The 20685-nt window shown below is 39.6% G+C and overlaps 1 protein-coding gene across 2 annotated transcripts; it reads right to left on the bottom strand.

Moving 5' to 3' along the window:
• Nucleotides 1–927: 927 nt before the first annotated feature.
• LOC140789651 (protein cornichon homolog 1-like) lies at nucleotides 928–16753 on the bottom strand. Of its 2 annotated transcripts, none has more exons than XR_012109228.1 (5): nucleotides 16482–16753; nucleotides 13896–14077; nucleotides 1388–1510; nucleotides 1225–1306; nucleotides 928–1155 (listed from the first exon to the last, which is right to left on the bottom strand). XR_012109228.1 is itself a non-coding variant. In XM_073139431.1 (5 exons), the coding sequence occupies exons 1-4, from the start codon at nucleotides 16545–16547 to the stop codon at nucleotides 1276–1278; spliced, it is 402 nt and encodes a 133-aa protein (XP_072995532.1). In that variant the 5' UTR covers nucleotides 16548–16751; the 3' UTR covers nucleotides 928–1155; nucleotides 1229–1275. The 2 variants fall into 2 exon arrangements, 1 of the variants encoding a protein (XP_072995532.1); XM_073139431.1 differs by having other exon boundaries at nucleotides 1229–1306; nucleotides 16482–16751.
• Between the last annotated feature and the right edge of the window lie 3932 nt (nucleotides 16754–20685).

The following is a 20685-nucleotide window of genomic DNA, read 5'->3' as shown; positions in this document are numbered from 1 at the left end:
TTTGAGCTTATTTGGACAAGCGTTGGGTTTATCCATTGGACGGATAGATAAGGATAAGGGATAGTCTCTTGTTCTTATCATTAGCCTTCTATAAAACTTAGTAACTAAATTTTGTTTTGCTTATATAAAGATATGAACTTTTTACTTGTAAGATATCTAAACTTTAGTGAATGAAAAGAAGTGAGAACTTTATTAAGAAATCTCGTCTTTGAAGTGCTATTGAAAATTTTCTTTTCTTTTCTTTCTTCTACATTATTTCTGTCAACCGGTCGAAAAGATTAAGTCCGTAAAAGTAGGCACCTAGGGCATACCACTGGCTCATCAGCACACCCTAAAATAATGACTTGGATTTTATTTTTTAGTGTACATAGTTTCAATGGCTAAATTGAAGACAGTTAATCATATAGATATTTGGTGTAACAAATGCATTTCGTGTGGAAACATGAGGCTCCGCTTAGAAGGTGATCAACGACTGGCCAAAGGGTGGCCTTGGATAGAGGCACGCCTCCAAAATAACTAGTAAGCAAGGAGAGACAACGGCAGAGAAGACCAGCCCAAAGCTTGAAGGAAAGAGTCCCAAAAGGGTCTAAGAAAATTGCGACCAAATAATATAAGGTTGCATGGCCCTTTCAGACAATCAAGCCCACAAAAGCTATGAAGAAGAAGAGTTCAAGGAGCAGGTAGAGAAGGTCTTGGAATCGAAGATCATATAGATGGATCAAATGAGCAGAGTCGGACGACGCAGCGATGTTATCCTGGTCGAGAATAGAACATTTTCATCAACCATAGTTTTGTGAGGTGAGTAGTAATGATCATTCAGCAACATGCTAATTAGTTTCTTTATCATCTATAAATTACAGGGTAAATACAGTACTAAGAAACCCGCATCCCACATTGGAAGGAAATTAAATGATCTACAAGGCTCAATAAACAACTTTCACAGCTTATATAAATATGATTTTAAAATGCCAATGTATTGACAGAAAAAGATACGAGATGCCCCTTTTCAGTTTCTGCACAATCCAATAAATTACAAGAGCAACATCATCAGTTCATGTTACAATGTGGGCGGTGTCGCGAAATCAGAGATGGCAAACCACGTAGATCTTCGTGTGACCACTTTAGACGGTTGCTGAATGATCAGATGGAAATGCCCTGCAATAAAGAGAGAGTTTTCAAATTAGTAGTCCAGTAGAAGCAAGCAGCAAGTAATGGAATTCATACCTACAGATGAAACAAGCATGGAAGTAACAGAAGCACAGCAGCTCTGTCTACTCAGTCATCCTCCAGCACACTCCAAATCATCCTATAGATATAAAAGAAGGCAGAACAATTAAAATTCTCCTGCTTAAGCGTACACAATCTGGTAGATTCGCAACCCATTTACCAGAATAAAGACAGAAAGAGGAGGACAACAAGACTGATGAGTTTGATGAGGCGCCGCTTCTTCTCCTTGCTCAGATGATTAAAGATCTCCGTCACATCTACCAAATGCTGACGCTTTTGATACCTGAAAGGACAGTAACTGTTCACTTCCAAAACTATAAAGCATATGTCGCTGATTCTAAATTAGCAATTCCAGCCCTAAGAAGGGTAACTTGTAAATTAGAGAAAGGCAGCAGTGCAAAAAGAACCTAACTCATTACAGAAAATTAAGCACAATAAGGATAAGAGAAGCACACATCCTCTTTACAACAAAATAGGGTTTAACTGGCTTTAAGGAATGGACATACGTTCAAAATAGACAAATTTTCAGTGTCTGAAAAAAGGGGCAATAGTAAACCCTTGATAATCATCCAACGGAAGAAAAGAAAGGACTAGGGGATGAATATAGATATTGTAAAAGTGAAACAAAAACAATGAGGTACATCCTCAAGCTTTTGGTTCCAACAGAAAGAAAAGGGGGATTGGAGGAAAATTCCAAGTAAATAGAGAAAGAAAAGAAGATAAAATAACTTTTAACGGAAAGAGAGTACAGAGAATGTAACAGAGGAAGAGCCAAGCAGCAAAAACAGGAGGAAGAAGTGACAGCGTATCCGTTTCTACAAAAAGGCTCTTACAGAAAAAGATAAATAACGCCTGACCTAAAATGTTCCCAAAATTTACAGTATCATGGATGTTGTTAAAGTAGGAATGGGCCTAGATGATTTGTCAACCCTATGAAGCTTGAATCAATTTAACCCAACAAATATTATATTTTTCCCTATTTCTGGTATCCTTTTAAGATATTTAAGGAAAGATACTGAGAATTCTTGTCTCATTATCAAAGTCCATGACATGGCCTGCTGCCCACAATACCTTGAAATTTGACTGGCACAATATAGTGCAACTTGATAGGGGTTTCATAATGCACTATGAACCTAAAATTATGAAATAGAACTCGTAAACATATTTCATCCTTCGGATACACAATCAATTGATGTTATTGCACACATTTCAAGATTATGCCCATTGTTCTATCATAATACAACTGATTAGGAAAAATCATTTTCTCCAATATGACCCAAGACTTCACATCAAATCTGTAAAAACCTATGTAACATGACCTATGAAGGGTAGAAATGCATGATCTACCTTATACAGTTTTCAAATGTTTTTGCTAATTCATATCAAATTTGGATTAATTGTCTTAAAATTTTAGTTCAAATCAAGTTTCACTTGTGTAAAATTGGTGCCAAAATAACTTTAGGGGCAAAAACAAGATGACCTAAGGAGAGCTAATGCCAATCACGAGTTTAGCTAAAAACTATGAGACCATGCTAGACCCCGGCTCAACTTCGAGATGAGGAATGCACAAGTGGCTTCAACGACATAAAAGCATGTGGGGGCAACTTTATTACTTGGGCATTTCAATTAGAGACTTGAAGTGCCAGCTTTTCAGTCACTTAGATATTATATGATATGAAGTAACTATACAAAACAATTCGCTTTAACAAAGATTGCCTTGCCTGTGACACAGGGCAAGATCCTCAAAAAACTGAACAAGAAAATCTAAACAGTGACAAACTGGATAAAGCAAAAGTTAAAATTGTTGGAGATTTCCAGACTATGGGAAGTTTGGAACATAATAACAGAAGCATGAACTTGTTGAAAATGATGAAAAGGTCTTAGAATTGAAGGTTTCATTGAGATTCATTTAAATTTTTTAGGAAGATGCTACAGAGAGTTCTTTTATAGCTATTAAGTCAGTGGGTTGAAGATTAAGGATTCCTTTGCCACAACTCAAGGATGAGCTTCACATGGCAAAGCTTTTATCAATTTATTCTTGAAGATCATATTGACATATTCTGCCATAAGTCCCTCTGTATTACTTTCGAGTAGATCTAACAATGGGCTTGAGTTCAGTGGTTCAAAACCAACTTTCCTCAACCTCAATCTTGATTCAGAAACAATACTTTAAATTGAAAATATCCAAATTCCCACATTAAGGGACATCACCTGATCCAAATTCCCACATTGGAAATAGCCAAACTCATTTTGTAGTTTATATAGTACACGAGTAGGGACAAGCATGAGGGAGCCATCGTACCATAATCAGATGGGATGAAAGCCTCAAGAGGCCATGAAACCATACTAGCAGCCGTGCTATTAACTTCACTTATGGCTATAGTATGTCAAATACAAACTTTTAATTACTTTTGGCAATTTTATAGGTATAATATGGTCGGAAAAGTTCCAATTCACTAGTCATTACAATTTAGTCTCCAAAATTTTAAGTGCCTTTCTTTTCCTTTTTCAGTTTATCCTGGATTCTAAATTTTTATCAGGAGAGGATGATGACAGCAAAGAGCACTGGTGCCTTATTCATGTAAGTTAAGGTTGATGTCAGATAATAATAAGTGCCTGATACGATTCGGACTTCACCGACGTCGTCTCGAGTTTGGATTTACCTTAGGATAAGATTGAGTTTTAGGATAAGATTGAGTTTTAGGATAAGATTGTGTTTTAGGATAAGATTGAGTTTTAGGATAAGATTGTGTTTTAGGATAAGATTGAGTTGTTGGTTAGCCTATAAAAGTATGTGTAGGGCAACCAAAATTAGGAATTGAATATTGAGAATTGAGTTTGCCTTGCCTCCTTCGTCTTCTTCGCTCCCGTTCCCTCAATCTCCCCGGCGACGCCGCTTCTAATCTCCCTCGACGGGCCAATCACCCTAGTCCCTTAGGAGTGGCCCTCTTCTCCCCTTCTTCCAATTTATCCATCGCTATCCCTAACCTTTCCATCATCCATAACCCTTCCACCATCACTTTTACACCGGTGCCACCCCATCAACACCGGCTCTCCACAATCCACCATTACCCAGGATTTCGTGCCTTCATCCACGGAATCCAAAAACAGAAGTATCCTGACGTTCGTCTACTAAACGAACGATATCTCGAGATCCCCAACTCCGATTCGCCCGAAACTAGATCCGTTGGAAAGCTCTTTTCCGGGCCTACAACATATCAAAATTTCACGGTGATCCAACGGCGGGATATTTCGGGATCTTATCTTAAAGTTCCGTGCAAGATCGTAACAATGCGGTATCGAGCCATAGCACAAAAAGAGGGTTCGTATCAGGCGGTATCGAGCCACCGTTCCTCGGACAAGCGCTTCCAATGACGACCACGAGATCCATGGCTGCACGGCGTGATGATGAAGAAGAGATTCTCCCAATAGAGGAGGAAGAGACGATTGCGGGGACTTCCACCGCGGAACCATCCGATCTAATCGGAATACGGAAGAGCCTAGCGTTCTATCCATGTTGGGGTCTATTTCGGAGCGAGATGGCCATCAACCACCGGATGATGATGGAGATGATGCGGGAACTACGGGCGCCAAGGAAGCAATGTCTAACGGGAAGGCACCATCGACCCCACGACGCGAGTCCACCCCCTTGAATCAATCCTCACCGGTTCGGCCTTTGCAACCACAAGAGAGCATTGCTACCACCACCCATGGGCGAGAGGCAAGCAAGGATGGTTACACCGGGACCGGTTGCGGGTGAACCCATCCGACGAGCGAATCACCATGGAGACCACATTGGAGATCAAGATCCATAGGCGGGCCGATACGATCGGAACCACGGCGAGTTGATCTAAACCGAAGGAGGGATCATCAACCCTTCATGGTGCATCCTCCGCCGGTTAGACAAGGAGTTGGGCATGATCCGGAACGAGACAACGGCATTCGTGGACAAGTCGTGCGTCTCGAATTCCCCAAGTTCAAAGGTGGCGATCCAATTGATTGGTTGTATAGGGCGGAGCAATTCTTTGCATACCAAGGTACGGCGGAAGAATACAAGGTGACGCTTGCAAGCTTCCACCTTGAGGATGCGGCGCTTCATTGGTTTCGATCAGCCAATGCCATTGAGGCCATCGAAACTTGGGCTGAATTTTGCGCCGATATCACACGGCGATTTGGAGTATCGGGCTATGAAGACTTTGATGCTCTCCTCTCAAAGACGGTTCGAAGACCACGGTTGGGTCATACCAAGAAGAATTTGAGAGGATTAGTAGCCGATGTCATCCACCATGGACGGATCGGCAACTTCGCGGCACCTTCATCTCCGGGCTGCGGGGTGACATACAAGCCGATGTGAGGGCTTTAAGGCCTAGAACCTTAAAAGGAGGCCTTCCAAGATGCGGTGCTTATGGAAGACAAGCATAGAGCCATGAAGATACACTTGGAAGCGAGTTGGACAAGCCAAGGAAGCCGCACTCAAGCTCTACCAAACATAGCGGCGGGAAACACTAGCGGAGTACCAAGAGCTGCTACGGCATTGATACCTCTCGAGCACCCTTGAAGCCATCCCAAGATGTGAAGTACGCACCTAGAGGTCGGGCGAGCACTCACACTGCCCAAGTAGAAGAAAGAAGAGCCAAGGGCTTATGCTTCCGTTGTGATGAGAAGTTTGTACCGGGGCATCGTTGTGCTAAACCGATGGGATCGGTGATGCTCATCGATGGATTGGAGGAAGCGGAGGATGAGCTTGCGGCTGAAAGCGCAGATGTGGCTGGACATCGAGGAGAAGAAGTTGAGGAGCAAAACGTGGAGGACGTTATAGCTGAAATCTCCCTCCACGCCTATTCGGGGACGGCGGCGCCAAAGACATTGCGGGTGAACGGAGTAGTCAAGAAGACCACGGTGAGAATCTTGATTGACACCGGGTCCACCCACAACTTCATTGACATGAGGCTCCTTAGGAAGATTGGGCTCGAGTCGGAACCCACGGAAAGGGTTCGATGTGACGATTGGAGATGGCACCACCTTGCGAGCGAGATTCTATTTGTGGAGGTGCAGAATTGAAGGTGCAAGGCCAAACTTTCACATTGGATCTTTATCCATTGGCCTTGCAAGGTGCCGATATTGTTTTAGGGACCCAATGGCCGGAGCTTGGGGCCCGTGACCTTTGATTTTATAAGCCTCACATTGACCTTTTGGAGAGATGGTCGAGAGTGTTGTTGGATGGAAGTAAACCGCCGCTTGAACTTTCAAAAGAAAGGGAGCTCGCTTCTTTCTCGGCACCCACTTTTCCTTTCTTTTCAGATCTACGAAGAGCCGGTGCGAGAGGATAGTGATCTGGTCCGACTCATGGAGGAGTTGAGAGCGAACCCCTCAAGCAACCCCGAGCACGAGGAGCGCAATGGGTTAGTACTAGAGCACGGGCGAATCAAGGTACCCCGAAACGAAGAGCTACGGAGGCTATTGATGGCACACTTCCATGATACTCCTATAGCAGGTCATGAAAGGGTATTACGTACTTACAAGCGGCTGGCCCAAAAGCGTACTTGGACCGGGATGAAGACGGACGTGAAGAAGTATGTGCGTGAATGTCAAATCGCCAACGAGCCAAATCGGAGGCGGTTTATGGGCGCACTCCCCTGTCTTGCGTGCCTACGATAGACTCGCGGCGACGGATAGGACCGAGCTTGACTTGGAGCTTGCCGATCGAGATGAAACATTGAGACGGCTCAAGACTCACCTAGCCACTGACACAAAACCGCATGAAGCAAACGCATGACAAAGGCGGACGTGAGCGAGAATTTGAGGTGGATCAATTGGTGTTCGTTCGAGCTCAACCGTATCGACAATCCACATTGAGGCCAATTTTGAACCAAAAGTTGGGATACAAGTACTATGGTCCGTACCGAGTGCTACAACGAATCGGTCCGGTAGCTTACCGATTGGACCTACTGAAGGAACCGGGATACATCCCGTCTTCCATGTCTCGGCATTGAAGGCCCAGATCGGGCCTAACCATGTAGTGGGTTCGACCTACCCGAACCAATGGAGGAAGATGGCTCCAATGAGCCGGTTCGAGTCCTAAGTCGTAGGAGAAGACGCCAAGGATCCAGATTAGAGGCGAAGTGCTGATTGAGTGGGTGGGCAAACCTGCGACGAGTCTACATGGGAGCTAGAGACGGACATCATGGATCGCTTCCCAAATTTCAAACCTTGAGGACAAGGTTGCGGAAGCGTGGTGGATTGATACGATTCGGACTTCACCGACGTCGTCTCGAGTTTGGATTTACCTTAGGATAAGATTGAGTTTTAGGATAAGATTGAGTTTTAGGATAAGATTGTGTTTTAGGATAAGATTGAGTTGTTGGTTAGCCTATAAAAGTATGTGTAGGGCAACCAAAATTAGGAATTGAATATTGAGAATTGAGTTTGCCTTGCCTCCTTCGTCTTCTTCGCTCCCGTTCCCTCAATCTCCCGGCGACGCCGCTTCTAATCTCCTCGACAGGCCAATCACCCTAGTCCCTTAGGAGTGGCCCTCTTCTCCCCCTTCTTCCAATTTATCCATCGCTATCCCTAACCTTTCCATCATCCATAACCCTTCCACCATCACTTTTACACCGGTGCCACCCCATCAACACCGGCCCTCCACAATCCACCATTACCCAGATTTCGTGCCTTCATCCACGGAATCCAAAAACAGAGTATCCCGACGTTCGTCTACTAAACGAACGATATCTCGAGATCCCCAACTCCGATTCGCCTGAAACTAGATTCGTTGGAAAGCTCTTTTCCGGGCCTACAACATATCAAAATTTCACAGTGATCCAACGGCGGGATATTTCGGGATCTTATCTTAAAGTTCCGTGCAAGATCGTAACAATCTGGTATCAGAGCCATAGCACCAAAAGAGGGTTCGTATCAGTGCCTTAATGTCAAACTCTGTTGCAGGTTCTTTCACTCATACTAAAACCAATTTAAGCACAAAATCTTAGGGGTACAAGATTAAACTCAGATCAGGAATCAGCTTTGAAAATGATTCAGAATTAAGAACATATAGACCAAGACCCAAGGAGTTCATCACAAGTTAAAAGATGAAAGAAGAACGGATCCGTCAAACTTATAAAAGTGCGTGAGAAATGCATATGTAGTTCATAAATAGAACTCAAATAGGTACTGATTTGAAAAAGAAACATTTAAAGTACGATGGAAAATTTGACCAAATTGGAATACTTAAGTTTAAGGGTGATTGGAATACCTTAAGGTATTACTAGAAAGTAAAGTGTAATTAGGATATTAAAGTTTGAACTTCCGATTACTAATTTAACTTTGATCTTGAAATGGTCTCAGGTCATTCAATTTTGATAGGCAGTTTGAGGAGTCAAGCAGAAAAATGAGGAATACAGTAACCAACTATTCCACATTGAGAGTCCGAGACTATACTAGCAGTATCTTGTCTCATCTCTTGAACTAGCTGAATATTATAAATGTCAGAGAAGAACAGTTGGGAAGAGTGGTGACTAGAAAACATCTCAATAAGATACAGAACAGGGTGGGACATTGGTGTACTTTGGTGGAGGACATGGCAATAAAGGAACAAAATGATCTTTACCAAACAATCAGTGAATGTCACAGGTTTTGACCAGGATTTGCCAGTAATTTGGAGACATTTAACTTTAGGCATGTTATATCCTCCATAGTTTTATGAAATAAAATATAGGAATCATAAAAAAACAGGAATTTGGTAAAAAGCCATTGGAAATAACAAATGGGATCTTTCCCATATTCCCCCAAGGAAACATAGGAAACATATAATTCGCAACATTAGATGCATAAATGGGTATTATTGTATTTTGACTATGTTCCTTCTGATTTTGGCTGAAGATTGTCAAAGACTATAAGTACAACAATCAATAAAATAGATAAAGGATTAAGGGAATATGTTCACCATCATACAATGCATTATCTAGACTGTATAATATAACATGTGAAATTGACTAAGTATGATGTTTGTATTAGGGCTGTCAAAAAAAGCCCGTGGGCTCGGCTCGGTGAGAGCCCGGCTCGAGCTCTAAATGAGCCGAGCTGATTTTTTAAGCTCAAATGTATTATCGAGCCAAGCCAAGTTGGAGCTAGCTCGCTCGAGCTCAGCTTGATTAGGCTCGATACTATAGCATATATATATAATATCAGATGCGGGATGCCCTCTCTCTCTCAATTCTTATTTCGTAGCCCTAGATCGCGTCCTCACCAAGCATCCTCACAGGTCACCAAAGCCACACTGAGCATCCTCACTGGTCACTAGAGCCACACCGAGCATTCACATTGGAGCCGCTCTTGTCATCATCGAGCGTCTTCTCTTCTCTCCTTCCGTTGGGGTTCCGGTTGGGCCTTTGCGGTGCCGCAGTAGAAGCTGGCGTGCGTGACCAGTGCGGTCAAGGATGGAGACTCCTAGGCTTTTGGCACTTGTTGAGTTCAACAACAACGTTTCCAATCATCACCTTCATCGTCATGGAAGTCACCACTTTGTGAGAGTTCTACTCTAGCCGCTGGTGTGAGAGACCTAGGAAGACTCTGCTCTCCGGCGAGCTCTCCCCGCCACTGGTGAGGGCTTCTTTCGACGATGCCAAAATGAAGACGGTGGACCTTCATACTCTAGCCCTAAAAGGAATTGGAAATGCTACTGGCCTCTCTGTAACATCCCTTGGCCCTCTCCCTTTTTCGCCACCTCATCAATGCTCGGCCCCCAAATCCTCCCATCGAGTTATCGAGCTGAGCTAAACTTTTCTACCTCTTGAACCGAGCAAGCTCGATTTGTTTACACTCCTTAGTTTGTATGTATACCTATGATACTAAGTATTAGATTGTAAAGCCATCATGTTAAACACTAGGATGAAATTTAGAAGACTTTTCTACTGAACCCATCCGAGATTAACTTAAAAAGAAAAAGGAAATGACCAAACAATAAAGAAGCCCCTAAGAGAAAATATATGAGAACACTGGAAAGTAAGGAAGAAATACAAAATACCTAATTAATCATAATTGACTAAAAAATTTATGAAAGGAAACTGCTGTAAAAATGCCATGGGAGTCAGATTTTCTTTATATTTGTGATTCTCGTTTTCTTCCCTTTTTTCGGTCTAAAACTAGGATCTCAAAATCTTAGTTATGATTGGAAGTTTAATAAAACAAAATATCTAATTAATCACAATCTAATCAACTACAAAATATATCAATAATGCCATATGAAAGCCACTTTTTTCTTGTATATTTTGCCTAAAACAAGGATCCTAAAATCTTGGTTAAGATTGGAAGTTTTAACATGAACAGCATATAACATTGCAGAAGTGTAATAATCTTGATCTTTTTCCCACAAACTTACACACTGCCAAACTGTCCAAAACTAAGATTACAATCTTATGTCAAAAGATGGCAGGTTTAATATATTAAGCATACCATCATTATGTCAGGAAAAGAATAATAATGTCAAAACAAGACCAATGAAGTTTGCAACTCATAGATCCTCCCTAAATTAATAGAATATCAAAACTTACTTTAATTTAGGCAGTTTTACATTAGTTTGGCTAGAAGAAAATTCATTTGCACTAAAATTTCTAACCTCCATTTCACATGTTAAAAGTCAAGTCAATGATAGTTGCTACTACCATTTTTTTATCATTGTCAACTTCACATGTTTTCAGCTGCTGAATAAATATACTAATAGCTTGTAACCAACCTAGCATCTCACTATCTTAGTTAGACCAACAGATTAAATCAAAATCTCAGTAACTAGTCTCCAATTACGTAAAAATGGCAATAAGCAAGTAATTGTTTCATACCTGCTTATACTTCCAGCGGAATTACATAAATAGAAAATGGGGATCATCTAAACAAGGTATGCCGATGCTCCATCTGTAAGTCATTTTACCTTGCAGGCACATGATGTTGCCAGGATTTCCAATATAAGAGGATTTGCCAATGGTCCTATTGGGAAGTCATACTTCTAATGCAGCTATTTCATCTTCCTTTGGCAACTTGTTGCAAAGTACTAACGTGATTCAGTTACAATATGAACACATCAAAGAGCCAAGAGTGTTCATGCATAGCAATAGATGTAATTATGGAATTAAACTCAATGTTTGAAAGCAAATAAATATCAAAGATAAGACGAAGGATTTAAAGAACAGATGAAAATTGAATAAAGGTATTATGGTTTTTAAAAAGAAATTCTAATCACTTGGAACTTTAGAGCAGAATTAAATGAAGGTCAAATGCTTTATTTTTAGATGATTCCACACTAGTTCTGGGAAGATACAGTATCAACTGTTTAGACATTCCACTGAGCCTTTGTCTTTATTTTAGGCAATCAATTGGACTTGATTGTCGACTCATCCAAGGTTGCCATATATCGGCAACAATAGTAAATAGAGTAATAAAGAAAGGAAAGGATAAGAGAAGAGAGGATAGAAGTAGCAGGGATAAAATAGAACAGCAGCAGGAGGGACAAAGATAGGGGAAAGAGCATAACTAGATGGACAACAGAAGCAGCAATAAGAAAAGAAAGAATAAGAGCAATAAAAACTAAACATAGTAAGAAGAAAAGAGAGTGTAGGTTGTTTCACCACTTTCTCAGTAGTCTTTTCTCTTACAAAGCTTGGTTTAGTTTTGATCTAAGATTCTAATGTTATAGATCTAAGGCTTAGTTTCAATAATGCCAAATCCCCACACAGAAAGATTTTAAGTTGGCTGGTTATTATTGTGAAAATTTCTCTCGGGTCTCATTCAACTGTAGGTCATTTTAACTTTCACCCCTTCATCTTTCCTTTCCCTATAATTTGACATCTCAACTCATCAAAATAATCAACTAATCCTTTCTGTTAGACTGAAGTTAGCGTATTTAACAAAAAAAAAAAAAAAGGACAAGTTACTGGCAGATGACTCCATTACAGACCAAAACAACATCCTCTTCAACTGCTTCTCATCCACCTCTAAAACCCTAACCCTAAATCCCCCCCCCCACCCACAACCACCAACATCCTCTTCAACTGCTTCTCATCCAATCTTTGATTTCTCACTTTCATGACCCCCTCCATTGCCACTAGTGTGGGAGAGGAACTCATCATCTTCTTCCTCATATCATATATCCATCATTTGCCCTATTGCAAGCTTTGTGGCTTTGTGTATCCCACCTTATGTTCATGCCCTCTTCCTCTTTTGGGGCCTTGTTTGGTTAAAAAATAAGATAATCTATGAATAGTATTATACTCATTTTTTATCCATGATTTATAGGAGAGTTAATGTTAATTATGTTTTGTGTGTTTGATTGCCATACTAGAATACTAGAATAAATGTTGTCATGAATAAGAGGTATTTAATTGTTAAAAGATAAAACAAGTCTTGATGCTTTTAAAAGAGTAGTTGTTCTTTGTTTTTAGGGGTATTTTGGTAAATATTTATTTTAATCTTAAACATGGTCAAGCCTTCTCTCCCTTATGCCTAACTCCAAGTTGGAACAGAGAAAACAGGAATAAAAGGTATGGTATCCATCGTATTAGTAATACTATGAGGATGTAATCATAGTATTAGTTATATTAGATTTAGATGGTGTTTGGCTACAAGCCATAAATAAGGGATTCCTAATTCAAAAGTAGGGCTCCTTGATCTTCAACCAAACGGGCTCCTAGTGTCTATCTTTCTTCAATTTAGTCTCCCTCTAAACCCTAATTTAAAGAGGAAAACATTGGAATCATTTGATGAGATTCCTTTGAAATCACATTCTTCTAAAATTGAGAGAAAAGAATAGCATTACAATAAAAAATTAGCTTCTCTCTTTTCCTATAAATCAACCAAAAGGAGATGATAAGGGTTTGGGAAATGAGTAGGGTTTGGCAAAAAGCGAAAGGGTTCAGGAGATCAGAAGGGGATGAAAAAAAGAATGGCCATTTTGCAACTTCTTTTATATCTGCATCATCAGGGAGTTTGATAAATTTGAACTTGAAGAGTTAAGGGGATCAAGTTGTAGGGATAAAGAAGTGCAAGTGAAAATGACTTATATGTTTAGGGTATCAAAAACTAATCTTCCCTAGTATTTATCTCGAAGTAGTAATTTCTGCAAAACTTCCTAAGTATGACCCGAGTCAAAGGGGAATAACGGCAAGTTACATTAGGACCCTTACATTTTCTTATCTATAACCTATTTTGGTTAAAGTCCTAATCTAATGGATGTCCTATTGAGTACGTTAACCGAGATGGACAATTCCACACCTTGAGTGTAATCAACAATTGATTGATCTAACTAGATCAAAATTGAACCAAATTATCATAGTAAGTCCAACTAACAAATAGAAAAGGAAAGATAGAATGACGTTGATGTGAAAATTATATTAATGATGAAGGCATTTCAGATGGCCAGTCATTATTTTCCACCCTAAAACTTAAAAAGTACTATCTTGATATTCTAGCAACTAGTTTAGACAGTATGGACAATTCCACACCTAATTTTACCCTAATTGCAAGTCAACTAGTCCAACAAACTCATACTGAACCAAAACTAATCAAGATCAAGTCCATTTCACAGACTGAAAATAGAAGACCAGTAACAGACACTAAACAGCACTAGTAAACCAATGACGCAAAATGAATATTCTGATACAAGGTACCAAGAAAGCACTTACAATTTCACATTGTAGTAAATAATTGGAGCACAAAACAAGCACATCAACCAATGCCCAGACAAAAGAAAGAGTAGGCATAAGGCTGCTTGCAAAGCAAATTCTGGAAGAACCACTTTATTTATCCGTGAAGCTGAATCATATGGATTGATATAATCAAACTCTAGGTCTGCCAAACACATAAGCTGCAAAAGAATATTGCAAAGTCAAAATATAAATTGGACAACACATATAAACATGAATTCAAAAAACTTGTACGAAAACATTCATGAGTTGACAAGAACAGAATATATAATCATCTTTCCAAGGCTAAATTTGTCATGGAGAAGATGATCACCTTTATTAAAATCAAAATGCTTCATGTAAACTTCATTATCTCTCTAAAAGATTTTGAATGCATAATGGTGTTTACTGCTCAAAGGTACAATGTAATAAATGTTGCCTATCTATATACATATATGTCTGGCTAGCCACTTGATTACACCAGAAAGGGCCCAGATGGAGTGTTAATGCAGTTGAAGAATACTATAGATACCAAAAAGTGAGCTGCTTATGACCTACCAAAGCTACCATGTCATAACTAGATGTAAGTGCATTAAGAATTCAATATAGAAAACTAATTACTTAAACACCATATTTTATGTCATTTGTTACCCTTAAAGCTTTTGTTAAGACTATTCGTGTGCATTAAGAATGCAGTATAGAAAGCTAACTACTTGAACACTATATTTAATGTCTGTTTCCCTTGAAGCTTTTATTAAGACTATTCGCATTTTCCTAATCTTGTAATCAATACATATGTTTCACTATCTAATTTAATTTAATGCTTTAGAATTATTTTTCATGTTAGTATAATAATATACACTATAAAGTTGAGTCTTAAATAGTTCTCAAGTCTTACAAATACAAGACATAAAAAAGTGCATATTCTATTCACTACTAAAAAGGTGATTCTCATATCATAAAGAAAAGGAACATTGAGGCGATAACCAATTCCGATCCCACCCTAGTGGGGTATTAGCCCCGGTCCGGATCAATCGAAATAAACCAGTACGAAACTCACCCCATCTCTTGAAATACCCCAACGAAATAGAAGTTCGGCAAGCTCCTCCTCCAATGAATCTAGCAGCAACTCCAACGACCTCAGGTAAATCTTTTTTCTCTCTTTTAAATTTTTTTTTGGTTCTACATGTCTCCTCTCTTCTCTCTCTCTCTCCCTCATTGTTTAGCAAGATAGAGAGAGCAAAGGGGGAGAGAGAGTGACACATGAGAGAGAAACTGGAAGATAGTAAGGGATTCTTTTTAACTCCTCTCTGACTGAGTGTCAAGGAGATAGAAAGTGAAAGAGTTTTTCTTTATTTAACTTTTAGACTTCAAATCTGAGCAATTTTTATTTTATTTTTCTATCATTTAAAAAAATCAAGATTTTTTCTGTATTTTAAACTGATTTTTTTAATTTTTACATAATTAAAAGTTAGTCTAATACATATTCGATATTGGCGACCGAAACGGCCGATATATATCAATTTTTTTTTTACAGCCCATCCGGATATTTGGAACCTTGGGTATAATGTCTTAATGCATCCATAAAATGCATTATGCAAGGTTTGAAATTTTGTGAGTAATAGTTCAGTCCCAACCTAGAATTACCCAAACATCTCTCGTTGCACAACTTTCAATGTTGTATGAAACTGGTACAGAAGTCAATCTTGGTCATTGACTCATGTTTGGCCAAAAGTAATAACTTTCAGCCTACACTTTGAAGTTTTATGGTTTTCTCATCTTTTTCTCTTTATAGGTGTTATGCTTGTTTTACATTTTGCTGTTTCTTCCAAATTATAATCTATTTTATAACAAAACTGATCATGCAATTTGGCATGACAACACTGGACGAATTTCTAAGAAAATCATACATAATCTGACACTTCCCTTGCAAAAGATAAGTGTAGACCCTTACAAAACAGAACAGGGTTTTCTAAACCTGGAATGGGTCTTCCGTGTGAACTTAGAGATTACTTTCAATTCTAATATAGATTTCTAACCTAAAATAGGACATCACAACCAAAATATAAGAGAAATTCTACAAGAAACTCTAGTGTAGATTACTAACTCCTTAATGAACAAATGATTGACTTACCTTAGGTATTGACATTGTGGAAACATCGACAAATGTTCAATCACCTATACACAATTCTAACATGTCCAGTGAAGGGAGTAATTGTAGGGTGAAGGATACTGCAGTGAGATGATTTAGAGTACACCATCTGATTGGTTCGACCACTTCAACCTGGCTTTCCTAGATCTGTTTTGGATACTCCTACCAGAGCCATTTCTCAGCAATTTCTTAATAGATTTGGAACTTCTTAACTGCAAAGAAGCTGGCAAAGCCTTCTTTTTGACAAACATAAACAGAATCAGAAACCCAATAACTCAACTACGAAAACAACAATTGGTCAAAGAAAATAAGACCTTCGAACAATAGCCCATCAAAATTTGAACTTTTCCCTCTCCAAGAGTTGGTGTAACAGAAAGTTGCAATTTTCCGGAAGGATTTCGAGTGGAATCAGAACTTGAGGGAGAAAAAGATACCTGATAGATGACAAGAACGATAAGGGCGATAAGGAGGAAGAAGGCGCCGAGCCAGACGAAAACCATCGCCGTCTCCGACAGGGCACCCAAATCACACGCCGATGTCTATATATATCGCCCTCCGATGGGTTCGACAACAACTCCGACGAGCTCGGGTAAATCTTTTTCTCTCTTTTAAATTAATTTTTGGGGTTCTACATGTCTCCTCTCGAGAGCAAAGGGGGAAAGAGAGTAAGGGATTTTTATTTTTAACTCCTCTGACTGAGTGCCAAGGAGGGGAGAGTACGTGGGCGAGAGATAGAAAGTGAGAGAATTTTTCATTTTTTAACTTTTAGACTTAAAACTGAGCAAATTTTATTTTTAATTTTCTATTATCTAAAAAATCAAGATTTTTCTGTACTTTAAACTGATTTTTTTAATTTTTATATAATTAAAAATTAGTATAAGGTCTCAATGTATCAATAAAATGCATTATGCAAGGTTTGAAATTTTGTGAGTATACATTTTTTTTTTGATATATTCAGTTGTTAACTAGCTAAAAATGACACCATAGTGATCAGATACCAGCAATGTCATGCCGGAGGATCTTTCTAGTTCTTCTCACAATTGGGAGTTACAGTCACATACAACCCTATTAGCCACCCTCCTACCATATTTAATTAACTAGTCTTGCTATCTTTTTGGCTCTACCCACGTGACAAAATTTGATATCTCTAAAGGAGGAAATCAAGGTATGGAAGATAAAAAAGTATCGTTAATTTCTTCATGCTTATTCTAAGTTTGAAGTACCATTTGTACAAATAAGAATCCCCTTCCTTACATGATTTCTTTTTCATATAAATAGATATAGGATCTATTAGGCAATAACTTAGAAGTACATTTTGTGCAATAGCCCTTCCTATCTGATAGAAAAGGATCCCATGATCCTGAACCGATCGCTCATGCACAATTCCACGGATGCACCAAGGGACATTGCGCCTGCCCTGTAGGATTTAGATTACACCATCTATGTCTGCTTCCGCTATCACATTACAGCTTCTTCCTCTAGCTTCCAAGATACCTTTTGAATGATCATTGTCCTAGATACCTTTTGAAGGATTATTGTCCCACACCTTTGTAATCCAATTTGCATCTAGATGTTCTTTGAATTCTTCATCAGCATCAAGTATTTCTGCCATGCTATCCCAAACCTTTTTGCAAACCGGCATTCAAAGAATAGGTGGACTCCTATCTCCTGAAATCTATAGTCATAGAAGTTCGCAGTCCTACAGTTGATATTGAAAAGAAAAGCCCAGGTCAATATCCTTCCCCACAAAGTCTTCCAGATCAAAATTCTCACTCTTGGCACCAATGGGAGGTGCTAGAGAGTGGCCCAACCCGGCCAGTTCTCACACCCAGGCTTCTTTAGATAAGTTTATATTGATCTTGGCATGGCTTCACCATCTTCCGTATGCATCCACACTCACAGGTCCTCCATGTCTTCTCCTCCCCTATACATGGCACAAATCTAGAAAGCAATGTCGTTACCAAAGGCTTCTATTAGCTTCTCCACATCCCATGTATACCAATAAAGAAGTTCTGCCACCTTAGTCTCCATGTTGAACTCTGAGCTTGCTAACATGCATGGCCAGCAAATTAGCAGTACCTTCGAGATCCAAGGATCTTGTAGCACCCTTGTATCATGACTGTTGCTGACGTAGTGTCGGAAACCACCTCTTAAGAACTTTGTTGTTCGCTTTAGAGCCCTCCAAAGCTAAGCGACATTTTTATCTTTCTCCTCCAACCACAAAGATAACTCCTCCATATTTATGTCATACTATCTCCACCCAAGGCCTTTATCTGCGTCGCAGCATTCTGAGGACGTGCTTCCCGAACATAGCCCTCTTCATCATGTAGAGATATCTCAGGCTAAGGCCACCTTCCATTTTCAATAGGGTGATTAAGTCCCAATCCACAGGATGGATGCCTCACTAGTTTGTTGGCTTCTCCCAAAGGAAAGATCTAGCTATCTTGGTGATGACGTTGAGGATGGAATCAAGTATCCACGTCAATCCTAACTAATAGTAGGGGATAGTGGTTAGCACTGCATACACCAAGATAAACTGACTTGCCATTGATAGGGTGCTCCACTTCCAACTCGAGAGTTTTTGCTTGAGTCACTCTACCAGATCTTGATGACCACTAACCAAAATTCAATGGCCTAAGATCTTCATCCCTAGATAAGTGAAAGGTATAGATGCAAGTTTTAGTTCAAGCATATTGCTCAACCTGGCTTTTAGCTAGGCATCTACCTAAGGAGGAAGAAAAAGCTCTGATTTGTTTAGATTAATCTTCTGATTAGTGAGATGAGCATACGCTGCCAAGGCTTCCATAATGGTCATAGTATTTTCCTTGTCTGCCCTAGCCACTACAAGCAAGTCATCGACATATAAGTGTGAAACTTGCCTTGTACCATAATTGAAGCCCACTAACTGACCTCTTTTTTACTTGCCTATTTGAGTAAGGATGTGAGAATTTGAGAGCCAAGGATGAATAAATATGGCAAAAGCGGATCTCCTTGTCGCAAACCCTTATGCAACCTCATCAACCCCATTGGCATGTCGTTCATGAGAATCTCAAATTGTAGGGAGCTAATGCAAACTCAGATCCATTCTTGCCAAAGACTTGGAAAATCCATAAGTTTTATTACCTGCATAACAACCTCCCAAGACATCCTGTCATAAGACTTCTCCATATTGGGCTTTGCCATCAACATTGGAGGGGCTCATTTATCGTTGAACAAGGAATGAACGATTTATTGCGCTGCTAGAGTATTATCGTGGATCAAACCCCCTTTGATAAAGGCTGCCTATTCAACACTAAGTTCTGCCCCAGCTTGAACACTTGTAGAACAAGCAATTGGTATATAGTCTTGAACAGTTGTTGGGTGGTCCTTCTTTGAAATGAAGGTGAGGTAAGTGCTGCCCCAGCTTGCTGGAATTTTTCCAAAGGTGAAGAAGTGGGGAGACGGCGGTGCGAGATCATCACCAAGAATATCCCAGTAGTTGATGAAGAACTCGGCATGAAACCTATCCAGTCCCGACGCTTTACCTCTAAGGCGGCTCCATATCGCAGCCTGAATCTCCTTCTTGGAGACTCGAGTAACCAACAACGCTGCATCCAACTTATCTAACATCGAGAGCCTTAAGAGGGCACTCCAAAGATCCTGGTTAGTTTATGCAGAGTCTTGATGTAACACCCCCGCTTGGCACGGGCACATGCATGCCCATGCGCACACATGGCACGCGCGGCTCACGCGACAGGACGAGCGGGGCTCGCCATGCACAGATACATTCATGTGCACATATAATCATGACATCATCAAATACTACCTGTTAACATATAAATATCCAAGTCCACAATAATATACACTAGACCATTCATAATCTAACATGACCCACACAGGCCACGACAAACCATCAAGATACAACTAAACAACTGATACACAAGTACACTATAATTTGATATGTACTATACAAATCATCGTCTAATACAATAAATTACAAATATAATAAACAATGATACAACCCAATTTCTATACAAACTATCCTCTATACCGTCTCACATATAACTCACCTTATCAATCTACAATATCTTCTCGGGATATCTCAAGTCGCTATCACGTACCACATATCTGAGGGGGTTAGAAAAGAAATAAAGATAGTCATAAGCAAAAGGCTCAATGAATAGACCTTACCCCGAATCAATGATGCCAAACAGAAAATAAATTATGTACTAGATAATATGAATCAGAAAGAGCATCATGTCATGAATGAGTATATGAATGTATCATCAATAATATATAAATGAAAAGTAGATAATATGTCATAACTAATAAAAGTATATAATCATCAACAACAAATAAACAAATTATCATATCATACTATCATCATAATTTTCTCTCAAATATGACACATGATGCATACCGACCTAAACCATACTATTGTACCAAATGCAATCATTTATGATGTATATTGAACACTCGATAATTAGGTAATCAGATGATAATGAAATCATAAGTATTTCTCAATATCTCAGTTATCAATGTCATCTCTAAAATATCATCATCATACTAGACCACTGTGCACAGTCAACACTCGGTATCCGATCTCAACATCCTGCCTATAGGCTCAAAACATACCCTACCATATGCTAATGGTATCTC

The sequence above is a fragment of the Typha latifolia genome, chromosome 5 (assembly GCF_019914945.1).
Source record: "Typha latifolia isolate L0001 chromosome 5, TyphaL0001v2, whole genome shotgun sequence".
Classification (NCBI taxonomy): domain Eukaryota; kingdom Viridiplantae; phylum Streptophyta; class Magnoliopsida; order Poales; family Typhaceae; genus Typha; species Typha latifolia.
Note: the sequence above shows the minus strand (reverse complement) of the source record. Positions and strands in the feature narration are given on the sequence as shown.